The 26,485-nt window shown below is 37.1% G+C and overlaps 1 protein-coding gene across 2 annotated transcripts; it reads left to right on the top strand.

Moving 5' to 3' along the window:
• The first annotated feature begins 800 nt into the window (after positions 1–800).
• Positions 801–16,208, top strand: LOC132124093 (kelch-like protein 24). Of its 2 annotated transcripts, XM_059534892.1 has the most exons (7): positions 801–983; positions 2,064–3,042; positions 4,742–4,926; positions 6,725–6,843; positions 11,067–11,255; positions 13,666–13,854; positions 14,469–16,208. In XM_059534892.1, exons 2-7 carry the CDS (start codon positions 2,123–2,125, stop codon positions 14,667–14,669), a joined length of 1,803 nt encoding a protein of 600 aa, XP_059390875.1. In that variant the 5' UTR covers positions 801–983; positions 2,064–2,122; the 3' UTR covers positions 14,670–16,208. The 2 variants fall into 2 exon arrangements, with proteins under 2 accessions (XP_059390875.1, XP_059390874.1); XM_059534891.1 differs by lacking the exon at positions 801–983 and having other exon boundaries at positions 2,042–3,042.
• The last annotated feature ends 10,277 nt before the right edge of the window (positions 16,209–26,485 follow it).

Below are 26,485 nucleotides of genomic sequence, written 5' to 3'. Positions count from 1 at the left end.
GTGGATACCAAGTGAGGACAGAGACACACTATAGCAACAGGACAGAGATAGACTGCAGGTGAAAGCATTGAAAGAGGAAGAAAAAGTCTTCCAGAGAACGCTTTAGGCATCAACATTGTACGTTTAGCCTCCAGGCATTCAGAAGAAAGGAAGTTCAACCGCCTCATCTGCTTTCCAGCACAGCCAGTCACTGTTTAAAACTTTGGCTTTGCGGTTGAAAGGACTGCGGCAGAAGGACATCTTTGTCTTGAACCTCAGACAATGGAGGCGAGAAAGAGCACTGAACATCGACCACTAATGTACTCGAAAGAAAAACGTTGCACTGTTAAGAAATCTTATGTATAGATTTATCTGCCGGCTAAATGATTCGAAAAATGAGGTCTATCAAATAGAAGGGTTAGTACTACACTGTATCAGTCAAAACTGTGGAGACCTTGGTATTGTTGTATTTTGCAACTTTTTATAGTGTGTGGTAGAATATGTGGGTTGTATTTGTCGTCCTACTGTCTTGGTTTTTGTTTGTAATTTCAAAAGGCATACAAAATGTATTTTGTAACATTTATAAGCTTCTACTAAACTCTTAAGAGAAAAACACAACGTCAGTTGAACATCTTTCAGACGAGATTCACCTCCGCCACTCCTGTGACTGATGAAACGTTTACAAACAATCTGTGGCCATGTGGCGTTTTGAGAACTCTGGTACTTGTAGTCCCCTCTGCCTCTACCGTCATTCCTTCAGACTGAGTTGACGACTACATTTCCCAGAATTCCCCACGCCATCAGCTGATTGCCGTTTATGTTTTTCGCATGTGATGACGGCAATAAAGCACCCAGCGGACCGTTTTTTTCCAGACGATCTTTTTAGTTCACTGCTGGAATAGAGATGACCGCCGAGGGATAGACAAGCAGAGTTTTCCTGGACTGATTTTCACATTTTACATACTGACGAGACTTCCATAACAAACTCTTCACTTTTGATACTGGTAAATTTATGTTTGTTATCTAGAATCTATTCTATTTTGTTCCGTTCAGTAACACTTTTGTAGCTATGATAATTTCAAATATATGAGTATGAAACCCAGCTTGTGACATGTAATTCTAAAAAATGTATTTATAAATTAGCTTATGTATTTATACATCAAGTCCCGCGTAAACAATGAAAAAAAAATGCACTTTTATCTAAAATTCTTCATATCGAGGCATCTATTATTAACAGTGTGGCACAAAGCAATAACTGCGACACAAAAATGATGGTCTTACCTTTTGGGAATGTTGACTAAGCTCACTTTGTGTTTTTAACAGTCAGTTTTTAAGCTAATGCCATTTAATTAAAATTTTGTTATGACTGACTTTAGTCACGATTTGGTTGCATAACAACGACAGCAGCAACAACAACAAAAATAAATAGATAAATTAATTTGTCAGTCTACACGTGCTGGCAGGTCATTTTTGAAACAGTTTTTGTTGACGTTCCCTAAGTTCTTTGTTTTGATTCACTTGTTGAATACGGAAATGACCGCTAGAGGGCAGTACTACAAGAAAAGCATCATGTTAAGTTTAAATTTGAATTCACCTGTCCTGGGGCATTGAGAGGGCAATGTGAGACATACATAAGGTTGCCAGGTTGTGTTAAACATTGTCAGCTTAAAGTGGATAAAGATTGGTAATTTTTATAGGTTAGGTACATTTTTGTACCTTTATGTTATAAAAAACTGTTATTTAAGTTTTATTATGATTTATAATAAAACTAGTAGTACATATTATTATGATTTACTAGTTAATGTGTATCACGTTTTTTGGCAACATGGCAACATTTTGTTGACATGATACTGTGTGGTTGTTGAGACATTAGCTTTTGTAAATTTAGCCTGAAAGGCTGTAAATGCTTTAGTTGTTGTTTTAAACTAATTTTAATTTAACAATGCACATTTTCATATTTTATGTATCATCACTTAAAGGTTACATAAGCAACTCCGATATGTGACAGATATTGCCGTTTTTATATAATTATAACAAGTTCATGAATCTCCTGATTAAAATAATGGTTCTCTTTTTAATTTCAGCTGAGGCATCATTTTCCTCTATTGTCTACAAGGCCTTGGACCTCATTGGTCTGATAGCAATGGTACTTATTCTGGGCAGGAGACTGAACCGGGAGGACTCTGGAGTCCGTGAGTCCCCGGCAGTCAAGCGAAAGGTTCTGGAGATGGACAGCAAGTCCCTCAGTAATCATGATGTGTTCGATTTCTCCTCCAGCCCATGCCACTCCGATAGCATTCTGCAGATGTTTAATGAGTTCCGTGACAGCCGCCTGTTCACAGACGTGGTGATCAGCGTGGAGGGTCGTGAGTTCCCATGTCACCGTGCGGTGCTGTCAGCTTGCAGTAGCTACTTCCGTGCAATGTTTTGCAATGACCACCGGGAGAGCCATGAGATGTTGGTGGAGATCAACGGCATCCGTGTCGAAGCCATGGACACCTTCCTGCAGTACGTCTACACCGGACGTGTCCGCATCACTACTGATAATGTGCAGTTCCTCTTTGAGACCTCCAGCCTCTTCCAGATCAGCACTCTGCGCGATGCCTGTGCCAAGTTCTTGGAAGACCAACTTGACCCCTGCAACTGCTTGGGCATCCAGCGGTTTGCCGATGCGCACTCCCTCAAGCAACTGGCCAGTCGTTGCCGCTCTTACGCGCTGCAGAGCTTTACCGATGTGGCCCAGCATGAAGAATTCTTGGACTTGCGTAAGGAGGAACTGGAGGAGTACATTGCTAGTGACGAGCTAGTTATTGGAAAGGAGGAGACCGTGTTTGAGGCAGTGATGCGTTGGGTGTACTATGATGTGGACCACCGTCGAATCATGCTTAGAGACCTTCTCACCCACGTCCGCCTGCCCCTGCTGCATCCAAATTATTTTGTGCAGACGGTAGAAGGTGACCAGTTGATCCAAAATGCACCAGAGTGCTATCAGCTCCTCCACGAAGCCAGACGCTATCATGTCTTGGGCAATGAAATGATGTCACCTAGAACCCGTCCACGCAGGTACTTACCTTGGCATTTCCTGTGCCCTGAAGGTCTTTATTAAAATTATCACCTAGAAATGTACACCGATGCAAGCATTCTAAATCTTTGCATACACTAAATGCACCAAGCAGTTTAAATGAAAAGAGTCTTTGTGCCTTGCCTGAGTTGTTTGTCCAATATAGTCAAGTCACTATTGAAGAGTTATGTACCATGACTTGACTTCAAATTATTGGCTGCCCCACAACAAACAGAATCAAGCTGGTGGTTTACTAGTTATTAGTAGTTGTCAAGCTTAGTTGAAACACATTCTTCTATGTCCTTCTAGATCTTAGATACTTCTGGAATCTTTTTCGTGTGTAGGCTACACTGTAGATTCAGTTATCCTCAAAACCCAAAGGCATGATTCAACAAGTGTGTCTGAAGTAACTTGAAGTTTTGTTTCGTTCTCCTTAGTTGAGCATTGGGAAACCCATTGCTTTAATTAATGGATATGGAACAATCCAAGCCACATTGCAAGTACAGCGAGATGGAACAAGAAGAGACGGCCCCTTCAGGCCCACTGTATTGCAGTGTATTGAGGGAAAATAAAGTCTCGGCTGGGCTTGCCCATACAGATTCTTCCTCCACAAGCTTCATAACACATAAACACCTGAGTTTCGAAACATGTTACTGTTGACTTGATCTTGCTTTCAGCGCGCACTCTTTGTTTTTGTTACGTCTGGAGGAAGGTGGGGTGAGAGAGGGCAGGGGGAGGAGAAACTGCACACTTATGTTTTTCTCCAAATATACCGAATGTATAGTGACCTGGAATTTGCCTGAACGTGATTCACTGAAAGATCTGCCAATGTTACAGAGCTTATATATTAACAGTCTTATTATAGACTGCATGCAGAGATGTGTAGCACAGTCATTAGGATAGCTGCAGTCTCATGCGACCAGCGAAACACAGATAAAAGCTTGCTTAATAATTGGGCTTTTGGTGAAAAAAAAGAGACTCTCAAAACACCTCCTGAGCTTCACAGGGCCTTGTTAGAGTTTTCAGACGGGTGTAGGTTTAAAGTTGGCAGAAAAGTTGTAGTTCCACCTCTGTTTCCAGGCAGATTTGGTATGGTTCTTAAATTTGAATTATTGGAAGGGCCTGGCCAATCTCCCCTAATTATTCTCTTGGATTGTATGGGTGCAGCGCATTTAGACTATTTACGTCACAAGTGAAAGACTGTTTTGAATTTTCCATGTTTGCATGAATTGACTGGGCGTGTAACTGGCTCAGTTCATTCTAATCTCTTTCCCCTTGAGAGTGTATTCAAAGTTCAACTCCAACTTTAGCGTCTTCACTTATGCACTCTCCAGCCCCCTGAACATTTACACAGAGAGCACAGTCTTCTAGGCAGATCATTTCAAGGAAGAAAGAAAGAAAACTGTGGGGAGTTAGTTCTGGATGAAATGTGTTTGCCCGTGGATTGGTTCTTGCATGCCCTGGGCACTAGTAGACAGTGTTGTTTACTGCTATTCTTAGCTATTCTTCTAATTTCTGTGTCACTGAAGAGAACAAATAGGCCAAAAATTACAAGAATAAACAATTTAAACAATGAGTTGTGCAGCGCAAGATTTATTACAGAGTGCTGCTTAGAATGTGGTCCCTTTCCATGTTTCAGTGCTATTAAGGGTTTACATTTGTCGATGTGTCCAAGTTTAACATCCTGTTGTGTCTTTGTAGGTCCACTGGATTCTCAGAAGTCATTGTGGTAGTTGGAGGGTGCGAGAGGATGGGGGGTTTCAACCTGCCGTATACTGAATGCTATGATCCGGTAACTGGGGAATGGAAATCCTTAGCCAAACTCCCAGAGTTCACCAAGTCCGAGTATGCTGTGTGTGCCCTCAGGAATGACATTCTGGTCTCAGGTAAACATGGATATGTGTGATACCATTTCATGAATGCTAAATTGTTTCGCAGGCAGTGGTGGAAAGACATGACTTGGTATTCCTCCCTGTGCTGATGCATTTCCTTTCAAGACATGAAGTTTAGGGAGGAAATATCAAAGCCCCTGTACCGGTAGTCTTTTGTTTATGTCTGAGCCAGGAAGATGATCTGCTACTTGCTAATGCTAGTAATAAGAGGAGGCACATTCTCATTCTAGACAGCATTTGATTGGATAAAATGTAGCAAATCTTGTCAGTGTAATAGGATCTATTAATATTTTTGGTCTTGCATAGAAATACTATTCATTTTGAATGCATTTATCTGCTAATTTCGTCAATTTGTAGGGGTACATTAGCATATGCTTAGTATTGCATTCATTTTGTATCTAAGGCTTGTCTTTGTATGCCCTTCATCTGTCAATCCTTTGTATCATCTGTCATTAATTGCTCAATTATTGTAGATGACTTAGTTCGATGTTTACTCCTGGCTAGTTTAGTCTGTGGGGATTTGTTAAACATAGCACAGCACCACACTTAACAGAGCAGCTCGCTTTGAACAGCAAGCGGGTTCGGCAGAAAAACTGTGAGACATGATTAAAAGAGACCAGGAATACCAGCTATCTCATGAGTAAAGACTGTTAGAGAGGCAGAGAGAGAGCAAGGGTGAGTGAGGAGACTGGAATCCTGAGCGATCAGTTTTCATTCTGCATGTGCCAAGCGCTTACGTGTTTCCATGAGAACAGTCCTGCTAGCTAAAACTTCTCTCTTCATGTGTAGTTTCAACCTCCTTTAAGTTCATTCCTTCCCCATACATCTTGTTTCTTCTCCATCTTTGAAGCTTGTTCAGTAAGCCAGGGCCAGGCAGGCTTTCCCAGACAGGAAGTCTGTTTATTTGTCAAACTATATATATATATATATATTTGTATGCGTCAAACTCAAGACTAAGATATGTGAGTCAGAAATTCAAGGGAAATTGACATAATGGAAAGATGAGATTCAGGTTGAGCAGCTGTGCTGAGTCCAGTGTCTTCTTCCACACTGCCGGTGTTTCCTGAAGAACTTGAACCGTTTTGTAGATGTTTGGCTTTCGTTAGCATAATCACACAGATGCACATGCGGTAACAGATACCAGTCGAATGTTTGGTCACATTTACCACTTACCTAGTCATTCTTTATCATTACTATTTGTCAATCCTTCAAAGTAGCTTAGATTACAGCTCTAGACAGTTTCTCAAACAACTTCACGAGGTGCGTCCTAGGACAGTAGAATCCCAGACACTTGTTGGCTGTTTTTCTTTACTATCTGGTGTAAAAATTTATAAATAAATAAAATTAAATGCAATTATGTAAAATGGAATTAAAATGTTTATTTGTGAAGAAATGTATTTATTATTAATGGATTTTTTGTACAAGAGCTATTTTAAGCATTAAAATATCAAAGTATTAAATCAAATTGTTGTGAGTGGTAGGGTATTTGTAAATAATAAATGTGGATATGCATTGTGTGGCAGAATTCTTTTCATAAATACTTGACAGCATATTTCTGGTAAGCTGGTTTCTAATTATGTTGCTTAACCTTGAATTATCTCAGAACTTAATTAATTTTCAATTATAGTTTTATTATTCACATATTATTCATGTGTTTACGTGAGATAACGAGGAGCATTCACCTAGTAAGTCATGGGTCATTTACCCTTTTACATTATTGCATAAGTATTATTATAAGTGCATACTATAGCAAGACATTAAATACTGTGACCGATTGGTGATTCAATTTCAGGTGGTAGAATCAATAGCAGAGATGTTTGGATGTACAACTCCCAGCTCAACATCTGGATCAGGGTTGCCTCCTTGAACAAGGGCCGCTGGAGACACAAAATGGCAGTTTTGTTGGGAAAGGTGAGTTCAATCATTTCAAGATCTGTTCTGGTAGGCCTGCAGAAAGCAAACTTGATACTAAATACAAATCATAAAGATGAATAGCTGTATCAACTTTTAAAAAGCAGTAGGAAACAATTCACCTATCTTTTGTTTTTGACATCATAGGCCATGCGCCCAATGAAACGAGGGCATTTTTGCATAAATTAGTTAGCAAAATAGATGCTAAAGCTTACAGGTTGTTTAACATGTCCTCAACTTTGAACAAAACTACTACTCACACTACATTTACATTTACATTTATTCATTTAGCAGAGGCTTTTATCCTAAGCGACTTACAGATGAGGACAGTGGAAGCAATCAAAAACAACAAAAAGAGCAATGATATATAAGTGCTATAACAAGTCTCAGTTAGGTTAACACAGTACACGTAGCATGGGATTTTAAATAATATAATAAATAAAAAGGAAACAGAATAAAAAATAAAAATAAAAAAGAATAGAGCAAGCTAGTTAGAGGTCTTTGCACATACACACATACATATACAATTGCATAATGAATGAAAAGAAAATAGAATATAAAAAGATTAGAAAGGTAGTTAGATTTTTTTAAGAATAGAATTAGAATAGTGAGTGTTAAAGTTAGAGGGTCAAATAAAGATGGAAGAGATGTGTTTTAAGCCGATTCTTGAAGATGGCTAAGGACTCAGCTGCTCGGATTGAGTTGGGGGGTTCATTCCACCAGAAGGGAACATTTAACTTAAAAGTCAGTAAAAGTGACTTTGTGCTACTTTGGGATGGCACAATCAAGCGACGTTCACTTGCAGAACGCAAGCTTCTAGAGGGCACATAAGTCTGAAGTAACAAATTTTGACGGCAGAGCATGAAACCATCAAACTATTTAAAAGACATTTTGAAACCAATAACAAACAATACATTCCAAATTTTAAGGGCATTTATGTTAAGGGCATTTATGAGTCCCATAAATTAAAGTGTTGGCTTTGTAGTCATGCCACATGGAAGAAGACGACATACTGTTTTGATGATGGCTATGGTTTACATACCTTTAACCATGATTAAGATTTCCTACATATAGAAATGGGTGTTGTTGGGTTAATTCAACCCATGTTCCCACCCTTATAATTTATTGCCTGTTTGTCATTTACTGCTCTTTGTCTTGTCTTGTCTTAGTTCCTCTATCACTTTCAAAGCCTCTGTTTGTCCCTCTTTTCCTGCTTGGAACTTGTTTCTTGTTTTGATTTAAACAATGACATAATTGTTAACCTCTCCCTTGAAGATGGTTTGCTTACAGTCCAGTTTTTAATAATCAGTAACAGACGTTGAAGTGATTATATGTGAACTGCCTGTACCATAAAGGAACGACTCTGCCAAAAGCGCTTGGATCTTATGTTGATATTGCATCACTCATATCGGGCTGTTTTCAAAATTTTTTAATGACCATAATCAGCTCCAGAAATCTGATTTACTTTGGCAGGGGGTAAAACCGCTTTGTTCGGCTCTGTTTGCGAAGGATCTGATGCATTTTATGGACTCAGTGAGGAACCAGCTCAAAGGTTCAATAAATCAAGACTGTCATCTTTTGAATGGAATGAGCCGAGCCAACAAAAACTACTTGTGCAATAACTAATTAACATGCCATGTAAGTTATAGCCAGCTGACTGCATGAACGTGTCTTTCTGTTGGTTTATTTATTTGATGGTTTATATTATGGCTTATTCAGATATCCCCCTCCCTGCTTCCTCACTCCCTCAATAGTTTTGGACTCAAACTGATTTGACCCTAAAAGATCTTTTGGGTTTGTTTTTGAGCAGTAGCCTTTCAGACATATGGATTGTTTTATGGACTGTGGTTGGATTTATTGGCTATGAAAGATTCATGACTGACAGCTGAAATCTAATCAACTGAAGTCACAACAACGAGACGTGGAAAAAAACACGTTACCACAGGGTCATGATTCAATAATTTGATATGAGCCGTGCTGACACTGGTTAGATATACTGTATGTGATTATTGTGCATGTGATACAACATTTTAATTAACATTTCAATGAAACTGATTCACACCCTGTCAGCATATATTAGCTTTTTCACTTACGCACACAGTAAACAGTAAACTGAATTCCACTGAAGACGTTTTATAATCTTTGATGATGAAACGTGTTTTTTATAGCTATTTTGTTGATATACCATCTTATCAGTCCCAGGGGGGGGGGGACTTTATGGATAATATCTGAGTCTGAACAAAGAGCTCATCAGAAAGCACATGGCATTTTTTTGCGGAAGTGGCATGTGGCCCCTCTGTGTTTGAGCATGTTCGTACACCGATACTGGTCCGACCGGTTTTCTTGGTTGTTCCATTAAGGGAAACATGTTTACCTTCTTTTTTTTTTTTTTTTAACAGCATGGAGACATGAGGCAGGAGAGAGAGGAGACAAACACTTCAGGGTTTTTTTTTTTTGTTCCACGTGTTTTCATTTTGAGAGTTAATGGGAAATATCTCAATCTCTTTGGGGACTTTAAAAAACAAGAGTGATTGAGTGATGTGTTACAACACAGAACTGTCAACACTTTACAAAGGTCATGTTTTTGCAGTGGTGATGTTTTGGTCAAAAATTGGATAATGCCAATGAGTTTTTTAATGACTGGTTGATAACCAAGGTTACAGAAATGCCTTCAACTGTCTTAAATGATTTATGCAAAACCTGATTTGCACACATCCACCCCATTACCCCTATTTTGTTCTGCATGTAAACCTCTTGACATTAAAACCCAGAGAAAATCTGAAAAGTGTAAAAATAAAAGTTTTTCTTGTATGTATGTATGTATGTATGTATGTATGTATATATATATATATATATATATATATATATATATATACATACAGTATATTTATTTATATATATATATATATACAGTATATTTATATATATATATATATATATATACAGTATATTTATATATATATATATATATATATATATATATATATATATATATACAGTATATTTATATATATATATATATATATATATATGCGTGTGTGTGTATATATACACACATATATATAATATTTTTTTATATTTACAGTAAAGCTGAATTGATATAAAATATTATAATTAACACTTTTTTTTCTCAAAAAAAAGAGAGAAAAAAAGTTCACGTTTTTTAAATGTCAAATGTTATAACCCCTTAAAAAACACTCACATTTAATATATTAGCTTCTTTTATATAATGAACAAACATTTGTTGTTGCATAATGGTTATACCACTTGACATTTTTAGAATCACTGAATCATTACAACTATAGTTGTGTTCAAAATCTCTTTTGAAGCACATACTATATTTGATGAGGAATTAATTTTGCAATGGCTAAAAAGTACATTCTATATAGTATGAATGAAATACAGATTAAATACATTGGCCATGTGGGCTTTGTCATGGGACCTACTAATGAGTTGCATTGCTTCACTAGCATTCACATCTCCTCCCTTTACGCTGTTTTATAAACACAGTGAATTCATACATACTACTAATTAATTTTGGATACTGCTGTTTATAAACTTTTTAGTAGGAAAGTAGGCATATTAAGATGCACAGTATTTTGTTGGAAATAGTTAAGGAAATTCTGACATTTCTAAGAACCTTTCACATGCATGTGTGATTTATTATAATTTTTTCTTATATTAATCTTAGACTTTCTACAAAGTTATTCAAAGTACCTGCCTCTGGTTACTCGAGTAAACCAGAAGAGTCTAACCACTGGCATAGTCAAAAGTAACGTGTTCACCTCATGGCGATTTATAATGCATACTTGGATATAGAATTTCCTGTGAACAGCCATTTGTCTTCAAGCTGTTTGAATCTGGTTTGTTTAGTCCACTTACGTAAAAAAAAATGGGTATAGTCATAGATTTGTTTTGTCACTAATGCAGTGCTAGCCTCAAGGTTTGTGCATCTGCATATATCTATAACAATCCCTTTGTCATTACATTTTCAGAATTGTGAAATGAAAGGGTAAACAGTAGCTCCTGTTTGGCTAGATCTACACGCTTTATTTCACCTCTAGATTGTCATCCACAGAAATGTCATGTGTACAATTCAAAACAGACAGTAACAGTTTGAACAGACCTACATTTCACAACACACTAATATGTATTGTGTACGGGCCCACACGGGTGTGTACGGATTTCATGTATTGTGTAACTTAAATTGTATTTATCTACAGGTGTATGCCGTTGGTGGATATGACGGTCAATCACGACTAAGCAGCGTCGAATGCTACGACTCTTTCTCCAACCGCTGGACAGAGGTGGCTCCCATGAAGGAGGCCGTCAGCTCACCAGCCGTCGCCAGTTGTGTCAACAAACTATTTGTGATTGGAGGAGGACCTGACGATAACACATGCTCAGATAAGGTTTGTTGAAGAGTATGATGCATGATTCTGAAGAGAAGGGCATCTTTGAAAACTGCCCTCTGCATGTCATTGTGCATTTACTGCATGTAAACATCACATTTATTTTTGGGTCATGCTACTGGAGGGTGTGACACACTTTGTTTTCCAGTGTAGTCATCTTGGGATTTCTCTAAACAGTGCAATGGACCATAACCCAGCCACAGTAAATAAAAGAACTCTGATTATATAAATTCCCTTGAGCCTGAAATGAAGATGGACACATTTTTTGTTTAATCCAGCTGTATTTATTCCATGCAATTTTTAACATCCAAGTGGAAGATATAACACCAACATGTCAGGAAATCAGGAATCACTGAGTTGCAAGGACCTTTACCCTTTTCACCTTCAACCACTGTGTGTTCAGTTTTGCTGTGTGCTTTGGGTCATTGTAATGTTGGAAGGTAAACTTTCTTCCCATTGACAACAGTCTTGCAGAGTTTCAAGATCACTTCAAGGTCGTGACTGCATGTGGGCTTTCTTGAGGAGTCTTTTTTTTTTTCTTACAACCTTCCCACACAAGCAACATTTGTGGAGAATTTGTGATATTGTTGTCACATGCATACAATGACCAGTCTTTGTCAGAAATTCTTGCAACTGCTTCAGAGTTGCTGTAGACCTCTTGGTCGCCCCGCTGACCAGTTTCCTTCTGTTTTTCTTCATCCACTTTGGAGCGACATCCTGAACCAGGGAGGGTCCAGATACCTTCCACTTCTCAATAATAGACGTCACTGTGCTTCTGGGCATTTATAAAGCCTTTGATTTTAGATTTTTTTTTTTTTTGTATGTGTGTCCATCTCCCGACTTGTGCTTGTCCTCAACTTTATCCTGGAGATCTTTTGACAGTGCCTTGCCACCCATAGTTGATTGTTTGCTTCAATTGCACTACCAAGCACTGAAATGCTCCAGGAAAGCTCTTTTAATGCTGAGCTAGGACCACAGCTCATCACAGTTGAAAATCAAATGGCTTTGTGTGCCATTGAGAATGTGATTAGGTAAACCTGATCGATTTTACAAGTAATTTTATGAGGGGCTGATCCTTTTTCCAATTCAGTGATTCTTTCAATTGAATGTTATAAGTTGCACTGAATACAGCTGGATAAAATAAAAAATGTGTCCATCTTCATTTCAGGCTGCAAAGAAACAATAATTTTAAAGGGGGTTTATTTTTTTAATACCCAGTGTATGTACTAATAATAGTATTTATTATTATTTTATTTATTTTGTCTTATCTTTATTTTAATAAAAAAAAAGTAGATAATTTTAGTTTAGTTACAATACTGCTTTAAACTCAAGCTTTATAACTTCTCACTGTACAGTATAATTGAGTTGAAGCGGAGGTCAGTCTATGTTTAAATGTGTTCAGTTGACAAATGACAAAGTTTGAGAATACAAAGTCCCTACCATGGTCACTACGACATGTGACCAAAATGGCATCAGCTGCTTAAGCCCTGAGTATGCCAGCTGTTAGATTACATGATAAGAACTTGTTTACTTCTACACTGTGGTTGGATGGAGTTTTTCCTTCATCATGGCCTAATTTTGCCTTAACAGAACAATAGATATGAGACAGTGAATGTGCTGTCCACTGCCCCCTAATGGAGCTCAACAGTTATGTCCATCTGACCTGGATCTGTCAGCCCACTCTGATACATTCTCCAGGTGTCCTTTAGAGAGAAACTCTCAGCCACAGATATTTCATTGGATTCCCTTAATGCATTTCGCTGCAATTCAGTGTCTTGGTTTTGAATTAGCTGTCCTTTAATTCCCAAACAAAACTTCTTTGGATCCATAATTCCACTGAGTACAAATTAACATTGTATTTTTAAAATACGTGTTGTGATGGTTGGTTAGGATATTGAAGAAATCAGGGAATTGATACCATTGGAGCATTTCCTGTTTTCTTATAAGAATTTTTTATGGCAATAATGCCACCTGTCTTAACTCTGACTTGTTAAAACAAGTGTGTGTGTGTGTGTGATTTGACTATTACAGTTATTGTAGTCACATTTCTATCCTATAGTCTCGTGGATCATTTGTCCCTGGAGCATTCTTTTGCACAAGTGTCTGCTATTTCCAAAATGTGTGAAGCCCCGTAATACCATCACATTCTCCACACAAAGAGGGGGATAAAATTTCATTCCGGTTTTTCTTAGTAGATATTGTGTCTTTGTGTGATTTATGTTTCGTTTTATCAAGACACTTGATCACTGATTACTGTTTTTGTGAGTTTGTATTTCCTCAAGGCAGTTTTATGTTTTTAGGACCACAAAAAGTCTGTTTCTAAAATGGCAGGGGGAATAATAAATGTCTGTGGTTCCAGGATAAGCTTTACAGCCTGAGAAAACATAATCAATTGTGTGTTTTCCTCCAGGTCCAGTGCTATGACCCAGAGTCCGACTCCTGGTTGCTAAGGGCCAACATCCCCATCGCGAAGCGCTGCATCACGGCCGTATCACTGAACAATCTCATCTATGTTTCTGGAGGCCTGACCAAATCCATCTACTGTTATGACCCCACTGAAGATTACTGGATGCATGTGGTCCACACATTCAGCAAACAGGTACTGGATGTTATGAAGTTAAGATTTAAAATGCTACAGAATGCAAAGTGGACTTGCCTCTAGAAGTGTTTTTCTTATTCATTTTATCAGTAGAGAATGAAAAAAAAACTTAAATTAAGAGTTATAAGAATCAGAATCACATAACAAACTAAAAACAATAAAGAAATCATAACCAATACATACAGATTTATTTGTTCATTTTACATTTTAATTAAAAAAATACATTTGAAGAAAAAAGAATTTTTTTAGAGGGTAGGAAGAATTACGTCATATACAATTTCATCGATTACCGTTTCTATATTATAAAGTATTATGAGTAGCGTAATTTATCCAGAACATATGATATAAGCATTAAGCACAATTTTTTTTATTATATATTTGTAATAAAAAAGGTAATCTAAAAGTAATCAAAAAGTAGTCTGATTACATTACCTTAAATGTGTAATGTAATGGATTACGTTACTAACTACAATCTTTGTTATGTATTAATGGACTACAGTTTGTAAGTAATCTACCCATCTTATATTTTCTTCCTGAACCCATGTGTTGCACTCTGTTGACATATAGTTGTGTAAACAGACCAACATGTTTACAGTCTCGCTCTTGCTTTCCAGGAAAGTTGCGGTATGTCGGTATGTAACGGAAAGATCTATATCCTGGGTGGCCGTGGTGAGAACGGAGTGGCGTCAGACACAATCCTGTGCTATGACCCGTCCACCGGCATCATCACTGGCGTGGCCGCCATGCCCCGCCCCATTTCTTACCATGGCTGCGTCACCATCCACCGCTACAATGAGAAGTTCTACCATTCATGACATTAAAAAGCACACCCACACAGGGACATGGATAAACTGAGCCTTACTATAGATAATGTAGCATTATGATAAGTAAGGTGAGTCCAGTTCACAAGCTTTGAGACCAGTCAGTTAAACTGACAACTACATAATAACTAATTTCAGTGTACAGTATAAACATTCTATCATTTACTCACACTCACGTCACTCCAAATCCATATGACCTTTCTTCTAAAGAAAACAAAAGAAGATATTTTGGCCAAAACAAAATTAGACCCCAACTGATTCATTGTAACTTTTTCTAAACTGTCTTCTACCAAGCCTTATAGTCAGATACAGATTGTGTATGGATTTGCATATTTCCAAATCCGTTACCCAAATACTTCTAAACTGATTGACAGCTGATTGGCTGGGAATTCTAACTGGTTTCTTATCTCTCAACCTCACTTTGTTGTTCCCGTCGATTAAGCATCTTTTATTTGGGATTATTTTTCATTTCTATTATTGCATTTTTATTGTATTGTATGGTGTAAGTGGTTGTTTTGAGTGGGTGAATGGCGTGATTCTTTGTGTATGGTGGATAAAGTGTTAGATTGTGATGAATCCATGTGTGTATATAAGTGTGTTTGAAAAGATTCTGGATGTGTGTGCAGGACAGCTAAACACAGAATATGCAGGAACCACTTTTTCTTGAGCTCCCATGTTTAATGGGTACAGTAAATGGTTCACAACAATCCATCAGGCACAGAAAATGACTGTTTATTTTAATATTTCATTACGTATGCATGTACGTATTTGGGTGATGTTAATTGTTTTCTGTATTTTGTAGTTGAAATTGCAGCTGACATTTAAAAAAAAAAAAAAAGTGTGTATGATTTTGTGTTTGCTCCTTTATAGTATGCCATCCATGTGGAGCATTACTATGTTGATTAGTAAAGATTATTACTAAGAATTGATTATTCCGTATCATTTAGCAGCATGCTTTCATGTAGAATACAAGCAGTGATGTCTCATTTATAAGTGAATCATATTATTTTAAGTTATTTATTCTTTATAGATGTTTGAAAGCCCCAACCAGGCACTTAAGTCAATATATCACAGTGTCTCAAATGTAAATATGAATTTGATGATCCTTCTTCAGGTTTACTGTATCAGTAAGTGTTTGCAATGGTGAAGCATCAGGCCAAGTGGCCAGTTCACACTCTTAGCTCCCATAAAACTCTTCTTTTTTTGTTCTCACAATAATCTGATCTTAGTATTTGTGTGTACAGTGCAGTGATGTGTTTGTGCTCTGGGGAGCAGTGATGTCAGCTCTGTTCCCTGCTTTTGGTTAACGGATTGTTTAGTTTTGTCAGCTGCAAGACCAGAACAATAGAGGACACACATCGCTCATTTTACTCTGGGAATTGTACAATGCAACTGCAAAATCCTGCACATATATGCACATAACACAATGTGGCCTTTCTATAACCTTTTTGAGTGTCGCTTTTTGTGGTGTGTAGTTTTATGACCGTGTGTTTGTGTAAATAAATGATGCGAGTTTGGTATCTTATTGCCGTATAGCCTTGTTTTTTTGTTTTTTTTGAATGAGTCCTTATACACTTTATCTGTGCATGCCAAAAACTGTATAACTCGTTTGTCAAAAAAAAAATAATAATAATAATGCGCCTTTAGCACTAATTAGTGATGGTTTGGCAGAGAAGAAAATATTACTGAATTGAATTCTTAAAAGAAATTATGACTTTGTGCCTTGTTGCAGAATGATATTTGAAAACTAGCCAAAGATGTGTATTTGTTTTTTTTCTGTGGTAATTTCAATACAATATTGTAAAAGAAAGCCTTTTATATCACATGTAAAACTGTCGCTTAAAACGTTCTTGTTCTGAGTACCTGAAATGTTTGAGAGCTTAATGTGGTGTACATGCATACGTTTCTTCAATAAAGCTATTTCTAGTGTGGCTTTGTACACTTTTGTTATTTGTTTCCGTTCTAGAATCTCAAATTTCTATAAAACCACTAACCCTACATTCATTAAATATTTTTTTCCTTCTTTTAAACAGTATATGTATTAAACTCATCCTGGACTGATACAAACGTATAATACCTATTGTGAGGCATGCTCTTATATTTCTAACTGATCAGATTTAGTGACAGTGACATGATATGTAGCCAAGTATGGTGTCCCATTCTGGGAATTTGTGCTCTGCATTTCACCCACTCAAACCCGCGACCTTTGGGTTACAAGTCCGACTCTTTAACCATTAGGCCACGTCTTACAGTTTTCATCTCAAAGATGATTCCAATCCCATATACTTAGGCTAAACAAGAGAACTCACATTTTAATGGTAACATTTTTTTTTTTTATGATTAAACCTAAATAGTAAGTGCTATTAAATTGTCAGGTCATGTATTTCTGCTGTAGCATTGTCAAGACAACCTGAGCTCTGGTTTCCTTCCAGTGTACTGAGTCATTAATTTATGTATTAAGTTCTTTTGAATAAAAACCGTAGGCTAACTGACAAAAAATACCACACTAGTCAAACAGAGCAGGTGAAGTGTTGAATTACAGAACCACCTGCAGAAATGCTCACAGCTAAACAAATGGAACTTATAAATGGAACAAATAGAACCCTACCCAGGGAGGAACTGTAAACTGTCGCCGCTGGCAACATGGGAACATTTATCAACTGGACATATTGATGTTGAAAATGATACAATGTGCATATGGAATCTGGCTCTTGCTTAAGGCTATGACTTCTTTCTCATGAATGTTTCACTGGAAAAACAAAAATATTTTGCGGAATGCTGACATAAAAAACGAGTGGCATTTGAGACGATCATAGTGTTTAAATATGCACATATATATCCTTCACAATACGTGCAGAAATCATCAAAATTTAACATGAAATTTAGAACCAACTAAAACCGTTGATACATAGGCATTCTCCTGATGGCGTTAGAAATAAATCATTTAATTTAATTATTTTTTTTGTAGTAGGATGGGGTGAGAGTGTCTGTTTGTTTCCCCACAGGTGAGTTTGGCTTCCTCGTGTCACGTGAATTACCTGGAATAAGTCAAGAACGAGGAAGTGTTTTGTTCATTTCTGTGGAATGCTTCTTCGAAAATGCATTTATTCGTTATAGATGTTTGATAAGAAGATATAGTTAATGTATTCATTCTTCTCAACAGACCTACCAGATGCCTTGTCCAAATATACCCAAAGAGAGCGCGTGCGCGCGTGTGCAAGACTGTCCAGATCTCAAAACGCACACTAAATCCACACTTCACATCTCCAGAGCGGTATTCAAGGCTTAGTGTATCCTATCAAGCATCATGTTGTGGTAATAAATCGCGAGACTTTTTGGAAAGATCTCAAGAGGTCATGTAAACCTTTCCAGTGTAAGTTAAATATTATTAATAATTAGATATTACGTAAAAATTTGGTAGTAAAACAAAGTGCTACAAGTTTTACAACATTTGAAACTTCTTTTTATCATTTAATTAGAAGCACCACACATTAAAATTGTCTTGTTATAGGGACTACTGAACAGACATTTAGAAGTTGATTTTAAAATGCAAAGCATTTCAAATTTAAATAAAAATAAAGCTATGTAAACACTTGCACTTTTACAATACTAAAAGTGTGCCCCATCAGGTAATGAAAAGTTTGACACACGCTTGTGGTCTTTATCCTCACTTGAACACTTGGGCCAAATACAGGAAATACGTCACAGAAGTAGTCAAGTGGACAAGTGCAAAGACCGCAAGTGTGGGTATTTGGTCAAGGCTAAATAAAAGCATTCTATGGTCGTGCAATTGAAATATATAACCAGAAGGTGTCAGTATCAGACCGAAAACATTGCTTTACTGTAAGCAGCCCAAATAAAGCTGCTGTAAGGGATTCTTTTAAATTCCAAGCATAAAATATCCATACTGCCTGATGGATATCTCTGAAATAATACATATTCTATATCACAGCCATTAAATCTAGGAGAAAAGACAATCTGACACAAGTTATTAAATGTTAGCCAATCAGAATGCAGCTCTCTGCAAATATTGACCAATGGCATAAGTAAGGGGTAGAAGGGTATACACACACACACACACATTTGTTTTTGTGAAAAGTGGGGACATCCCATAGGCATAATGGTTTTTATACTGCACAAACTGTATATTCTATACACCAACCCTACAGTACACCTAACCCTCACAGGAAACTTTGTGCATTTTTACTTTCTTAAAAAAAAAAAAATACTCATTCTGTATGGTTTATAAGCGTTTTGAAAAATGGGGACGTGGGTTACTGTATGTCCTCATACGTCACCCTCTCCTTGTAATACCTGTGTCATACCCATGCCATTATACAAAGTTGTGTCCTGATATGTCACAAAAACATGCACACACACACAACTGTGTATGGCAGCAGCTACCATTGCAGAATCCCTGACAGTCGCCACAACTGTCTCTCCACTTCTAACTGAATACAGAGTTTCTGTCCTCTGCGTGTTTAGTTTGGCAGCCCAGGCCAGCCTCCCTCAAAGCTGTAATTTTTCACCCTTCATTTTGCATTGACATGCATGTAATGTATTCTGAATTCCATGAAGATTTTGAAGGGTGGGAGAGGTGGGGGTATACATGCTCTCAGTGAGAGAAACACGTGTCTTTGTGCTTCTCCACACATGCATGTTTAATGTAAAGCCCTACATACCCAAGTTTCTGCACATTTAAACACACATTTAACATTTACTCACATAATATGGACTGGTAATACAGTTATCCCAGAGACACAAGTGCATTCTTGGCTCCTTGCTCAGTACCTCTAAATTAAAACTGATGCATACTCTTGTACTCCTTACTAAGATTTACCATGGTAACCCATGGGAGCACCCTCAATATGCTCTAAAATATCATCCAAATGCTTCCTCTCTTATCTGTATGATGAGAGAGACTACATTATCTGTGCTTTTTGCTTTCATCCCTTACTTATTATGCAGGTACACGCTTGGATTTGGTATGCTTTCTGCACTCATTGATGTTTTGCTGGTGTTTTGCAGCAGAGAGAGAGAGCCGGGGCGATTCCCTCTTCCCCTGTGTAGTTCTGCTTCTGTCATTGGTGCTGCTACTTATGAATGAGATTCATAGTTGAATGGAAGGCAAAGGGGCTCCAAAGTCTTCCCCTAAAGAATCTAATTGCATTCAGGTCACAGACGACTTGAGAAAGAGAAGGAACCCTGGGCTTGAATGCACACGGACAACACAGCCAATGGGAGGCATCCATCTGGAGGGATGCAGTGAGTTCGTGAGATGCATCCAAAATCTCTGATTCCTGGGGAGTGGATTCCAGGTGAGAGACAGGGTTGTGCTGAGAGAGAAAGCGAGATGTGTCAATAGCATGTTAACATTTATTTCTTAAATGGCTATTCTCACATTCTAATGTAATCATTTACAACGAGGGAAAGGTTTAGTGTCAACACTAAAACTTATAACGTCAAAAAAATATATAATAATAATAATTAAATAAATAAATAATAATAATAATAATAATAATTTTAACAGAAAATCAATGTAAAGTTGCAGTATAAAACTTGTTAACAGTTTGTTACCTTATTAGCTTTAACATGGCCATTTTTAACCTAAAGTATCTGGACACAAAAGATGGGTTACTTTACAATTTACTGTTAAAGGCTGTAGAAGACCATTCCTGGAAAGTCCTTGCATGATGCATCAAATTTGATTATTTTTTACATTTTCTACTGTATATGTTTTAATAATTTTATTTATATTCAATATATAAATTGTTACAATGTAAAACAACATTATGGTTTACATATTTTAAATAATATTTATACATATAATACATGTTATTTAAATATAATGAATAATTTACCATTTTAAAATATAATTATTAAGGCCAATTGTTTAAACTTATAATTGTTTATTGAACTATTCTATAATGCTGTCACCATTCCATAGTGTTTTTTAATCTTGATTTTAACCATTAAAATAAAATAAATATAAAACGAGATAATATTACAAAAATTATTTTAAATATAATCATCATTAATGCCGAATGTGTAAACATGTAAAAAATAGTTATTATTATTTTATTTTTTACAGAGTGCATTTAATAGGATATTTCTGTAAATACTATATATCAAAGAGCCATAGAAGTGAAAGGATGATGTCACCCTGTTAACTGAGACTCACAGAGAAGCACAGGTCAGTGGGACAGAGGTGTGTGGAATTGAGAAGACATGATGATGTCATCGAGGCATGAGATAATCCTTACATCCAGAATAAATGACCATGGTCTGTCTGTTCTGAACTTTAATACAATGATAGATAGATAGATAGATAGATAGATAGATAGATAGATAGATAGATAGATAGATAGATAGATAGATAGATAGATAGATAGATAGATCAAAGCCAACCCAGAAATATGCATACACCTTTAAAATCTCTTTAACACACACATATGCTTAAATGCATAAATAATACAATGGATTTACATCTTCGGGATTGCAGCGGAGAACACATCTGCCCATCGAAATCTGATCTGTTTAGGAGTAAAACCCCCTAATATGCTCTCAAGACAGAATGGCAAACATCTATGCAGTGAGTTTCACTAATGAAAGCCCAGCTCACCGACCATCTCCCCCTCTCAGACACATCACAGAATTTACTAGAATGCTTCTGGACCTTCTTAGCAGAAGAAAGTCAGAAGACATAGACTGACATTTAAACGAGTCAGTCAGATTTAAGCACTTATACTGAATGCAAATTGATTGAATCACCTGATTTCGTAATGTTAGGTCTTCTGTATTAGGCTTGAACCTGTCTAAAGTTCTTGCCAGCCAAATCACCAGCCAAGCCAAGTCACATTGAAATCCCATTGTATTAATGGTAGAAAAAATATCAATTCTAGAAAATGCAGCTATGATTTCATCTTTTCATCTCTCATTTTCAAGATATATGCCAACATAAATCCTGCTAATATAATAGTGATTGTATGTGCTGTGTTTAGCTGCAGTATTGTTGAAGGATGATAAAAAATGGTTAGAAGTAACTGCCTCTGTAGTACTGTACCATGTTGAGATAAGGTCATCACAGACGCTGTGTGCTGATGAGACCACAATGTATGATCTTAGCTGGGAAGAGGTTATGGTCTGTCAGGTTATGTGTGTGTGTATGTGTGAGAGAGAGATGCACAGGAGATAATCTGATGTTTCTGCACTCCTGATTCTTCCCTCCCTCGCCATTTCTGTAATTCTCTCTCCTCTTCAGTGTGTGATTAAAATCTGCTAGCAACCATCAAGAGTATAAAAGCCTTTAAAACCCAACCACAGTTCATACACACACACACACACACACACACACACACACACACACACACACACACACACACACACACACACACACACACACACACACACACACACACATATGCGAACATTAGACCTTGGGTTTAGCAAATGTTTTATAGACTACAGACTTTTTATTCTGGATTGCACCTCTGTAAAAGTGCTCTGCTGTATGGCCATATGTACATAAAACAATGTTTAGTTTTTATTAAACACTGACCTATTTTCCTGCAGACACTGGAGTACAAGCAAAAGGGTGCAGAATAAAGTGAGCTGTGTATGATTCATTACATTGCCATGTGCTTGGACTGGTACAAGAAAGGCTCAGACAATATTTCTTGCTGATTGGTGAGTCTGTTTTAGAACCACAGCATCAGGGATTTTTTTAGTAATGTCAAATATAATACTACAGTTTTGGTGTTGATGAGAGGGTACCTAAACCTTTCAGCCAGGACTATCCTGTGACCTATGACCAAAAAAGTATAGACTACACTTGGATGAGAGATAAATGAGTAAGCAAATGTGATCACACATGAGCACAAATACATCCTGAAAGTTAATATCTCAGCATGCAATAAATTCTCTGACCTCCTTTCTTGTCATGTCTTACTCTGGACATATGTTTGGTCCGTCCCGACCTTGACTATAATCTGCTGTGCTACCCCAGGACTGCGGGGCGACAGACCCTGATTGACAGGCGGTAGGTCTGAAACCAGTGCCTGGTCTGCCTTGTGTCCGTGCTGATTAAAATATCCCCAAGGGTTGGTGATGTAACGCCACAGGCTGGACTCCTTCCCCCTCTTACTGTAATAGACCTCTGGCCGCTTTTCCCAAAAGCATTCCTCTGAAAATTGAAGGTCTTAATCTTCCCTGTAATACTGTCTTTCTGGACAGGCCAGACCGAGGGGATAAGTTAATGAGGGACAGATTTGTTCTGTTGGCATCACTGCAGGCTAGAACTAGGAGTTCTGAGGAGTTTGAGTTTGAGACGTATTTAAACTGATTCTAGATGAGATATAACATCAAATATAATGGTGGTACATGCTGCACAGGGGTGAAATACACTAGTGAGAGGCATTTAGAGGAGGAAGTGTGTATCAGTGCTCTGATTTTGTTTGTGTGCTGGTATAAGAGTGGTATAATCTCAATGAATGGACATACATAAACATAAAGCACTCAAATGCACTACATTCAAAAAAAAAAAAAAAAAATTAGAATAATGTGTGAATCATTAAATCTGAAAACATTATTATTTTTATTTAAATTTATTTATTTTAGAGCATAAACACAATGATGTAACCTTCATTTAAAAATTGCTAGTAAATTTCACAAACAATTACAAAGAACCAGCAAGTAACACACTGAATTCAATGTGAAATTGAAATGTTATTTTCTTGCTAAATGTATTCCAATAATCTTTGTTTTATTGTTTCAAACGTCGTAAAACCAGTTCTGTGCAATGTATAAGCAACAAAATATAGTGAGATTTTAAAACAAAAATACCAATGGGATAAGTATATATATATATATTCTCTGAAAAAATCTTAATATCTTAATTTGATCCACAATTTTCCTTCTCAGATTTTTTACTGGAAAACAAAATAAAAACACTGATTAAGATAAAAAAAAAAACAAAGAAATAAAACCAAGTGCATCTTTTGGGGCATATTTGGGCATAAGTCTCTTTCTGTCTGAGTATTACTGCAGATTAGATAATGTATGCAGAAACTGATATTATGGCCTGAAATAAACAAACAGATGATGTAAACATTGAATATCGCTCTTGCATGATATTTTGCACATGAGGGATGTAATAAAGCAGAGAGGCTGAAATTAATATGTTTCTCTCTTTTTAAGAATAAAGAAGTGCTCAATATCACTAATGAACTTAAAGGAGTGAATGCAGCACTAACAGACTGGATATAACACTCACATGCATGCAGCAACACACACACACACACACACACACACACACACACACACACACACACACACACACACACACACACACACACACACACACACACACACACACACACACACACACACACACACAGTCCCTACCCAAACACACTCACACAATTAAAGTTTGGCCATATATGTCAAGTGAATGCTGCCAGTGAATAAATAATGCATTTGCTTGTGACAGATCAATTTGGAAGCCCCATCATCACTAATTAGTAGAGCCCCTCGGGGAGAACGTAACTATTGACACAAGTCACTGTCCAAACCTGGTTTCACACACAGACCCATCTCAGCCTCTGTCTGTGTTTCCATTATTAAGTACCTCAGAGACAGTGAGATATCAAGCTTTAAAGAATTAATCTTGAGTAGTGCACCCTTTTCCCCTCTCTCTTTTCCTTATCTTTTTTAAACAGAAAAGAAGGATTGCTGTGCAAGTAATTTGTATCATTAGGGTACATTTGCAAATCTAAAACTGCTGCCTGCAAAGAGAGTTGCATGGAGAAACTGTTGCTATGGGAACCATTTCGTGTGGCTCACCCTCTCCAAACTTTGAGAGCTGATTTGGACTGTTTTGTGTGTGTGTGTGTGTGTGTGTGTGTGTGTGTGTGCGTGTGTGTGTGCTTGTGTGTGTGTGTGCTTGTGTGTGTGTGTTTGTGTGTGTGTGTGTGTGTGTGTGTGTGTGTGTGTGTATGTGTGTGTGAACAAGACAGAGACAGATGTGCATGCTTTTTATCAGCACTGGATGACATCCTAAAAATAATGAATATACCCTGTCGTCTTTTTCTTTCTTTCTTTCTTTCTTTCTTTCTTTCTTTCAGTTTTTAAGCCTTTTTAAAATGAGATACATTTACTTGGAAAACAAAATTGTCTAAAAAATAAGACTTAAACCTCACTCCAATTTGTCTTATATAGGCTTAAACAAAGAAAAGCCTCATTGCCAATGCATGCAACAAATATAAATGAAATTTTATAGATAATAAATTCTCTAGAAATAAATATTAATATCTCAGACATACATTTTGCTTCTTTTTTTTTTTTTTGCTGTAAAACTTCTGGCTATAAGACTCGTGCATAAAAAAATCAAGCTGTTTCTAAGAACACACATGGCTGGAGGGAATCACATAACAACTACTCTGTTCAACTCTGGTTTGCAGTAGCCGAGTATTTCGACTGATAATAATCTGGTGGTTCCCTAGAATAAAACCTCTCATCCCTAAGATGACATTTTTGTCTGAGGCATAATGCCAAGTCATTTACACATAAACAAGGTTATGTAAGTCAGTAATTCTTCTGTCCCTCAGCTGTCACTCACAAACACAGCTGAACCCACGCGCACAGTCAATGTGCTCCCACCACGGGCATCAGGGTCTTTTCACTGCCTACGATGCACAAAAACAACAAACATTCCACCAAATCTTCGCCCTCCTCCTCCTCCTCCTCCTCGTCATCTCACTTCATCGTTATGTTCTCATCTAGCCCTTACATCCTTTACTTTGACACAAAAGCGTCCTGCTCTCTCCACAAACACCTGCCTCCGACTGAACCAAACTGTCAGTGTGTGTGTCTGATGAACTCTTAATTCCTTTGCACAGCTGCTCACATAATGCTCATATGTAGCATTAGAAAGTCAGACGCATTCTAGTGATTCAGTTCATCCTAAACAGTTCTATCTCACATATGTAGCATTAGAAAGTCTTATACACATTCTAGAGAATCGGTTTATCCTAAACTGTTCTCACTCACATTATCTAGCACTTAAACATCTGATTTCTTCTAGGGAATTGGTTCATTCTCAACAGTTCTCACATGCATATGTAGCATTAGAAAGTGAGATTCATTCCAGTGAATCAGTTTGTCCCAAACAATTCTCACTCTCTCAATATAGCAGTAGAATGTTAGATTCATTCATGTCCTAAAAGGTTTTCTTTCACAAGGTAGCATTAGAAAGTCTGATTCCTTAGTGAATCGGTTGGTCTTGAAACAGTTTTTACTCTCTCATTATGTAGTTCTGGAATGTCTGAATGATTCTAGTGAATCAGTTTGTCCTAAATGGTTCTTTCTCACATTTAGTATGTAGGATTAATAAGTCTGATTCATTGAAGTGAATCAATTTATCTTAAATGGTCCTATATACAGGGTTGGAAAGGCCAGTTCTGTTAAGTGAAATGGTTCTTGTCAATGAGCCGTTTTAAATGATTCACTGGTTTGAGTCTCTGTTCAGTTTGACAGGGTAGGCTACTGTATAAATTTACCTCTAAGTTTAATACTGTCATTGTAATTGAAATTGATCATTCATTTAAAACTCTTCACTGTTTTTGTGCCAGCTGAAAATAGCTCTGAGTTAAATATAAATTATATTAGGGTTGCACTGATATCGATATCGGCCCCGATACTGTGCTCCTGTAATCGTACTAAGTCCAGAAAAAGAAAAACGTCAGCAGAGCAGATTAACATAATGTTAAAATCTCAAATGTTTCCCAACACTGTCCATTTGACAAACACAGGGC

This window comes from Carassius carassius, chromosome 42, assembly GCF_963082965.1.
Source record: "Carassius carassius chromosome 42, fCarCar2.1, whole genome shotgun sequence".
Lineage (NCBI taxonomy): Eukaryota > Metazoa > Chordata > Actinopteri > Cypriniformes > Cyprinidae > Carassius > Carassius carassius.
This window is presented reverse-complemented; position numbering and strand designations above follow the sequence as displayed.

Excerpts from the sequence above, each read along its gene's own strand:
- LOC132124093 (XM_059534891.1), top strand. The coding sequence starts at position 2,042 with ATGGTTCTCTTTTTAATTTCAGCTGAGGCATCATTTTCCTCTATTGTC. Across the intron at positions 4,927-6,724 it reads GAATGACATTCTGGTCTCAG|GTGGTAGAATCAATAGCAGA; the intron begins GTAAACATGGAT and ends ATTCAATTTCAG. Across the intron at positions 13,855-14,468 it reads TCCACACATTCAGCAAACAG|GAAAGTTGCGGTATGTCGGT; the intron begins GTACTGGATGTT and ends CTTGCTTTCCAG.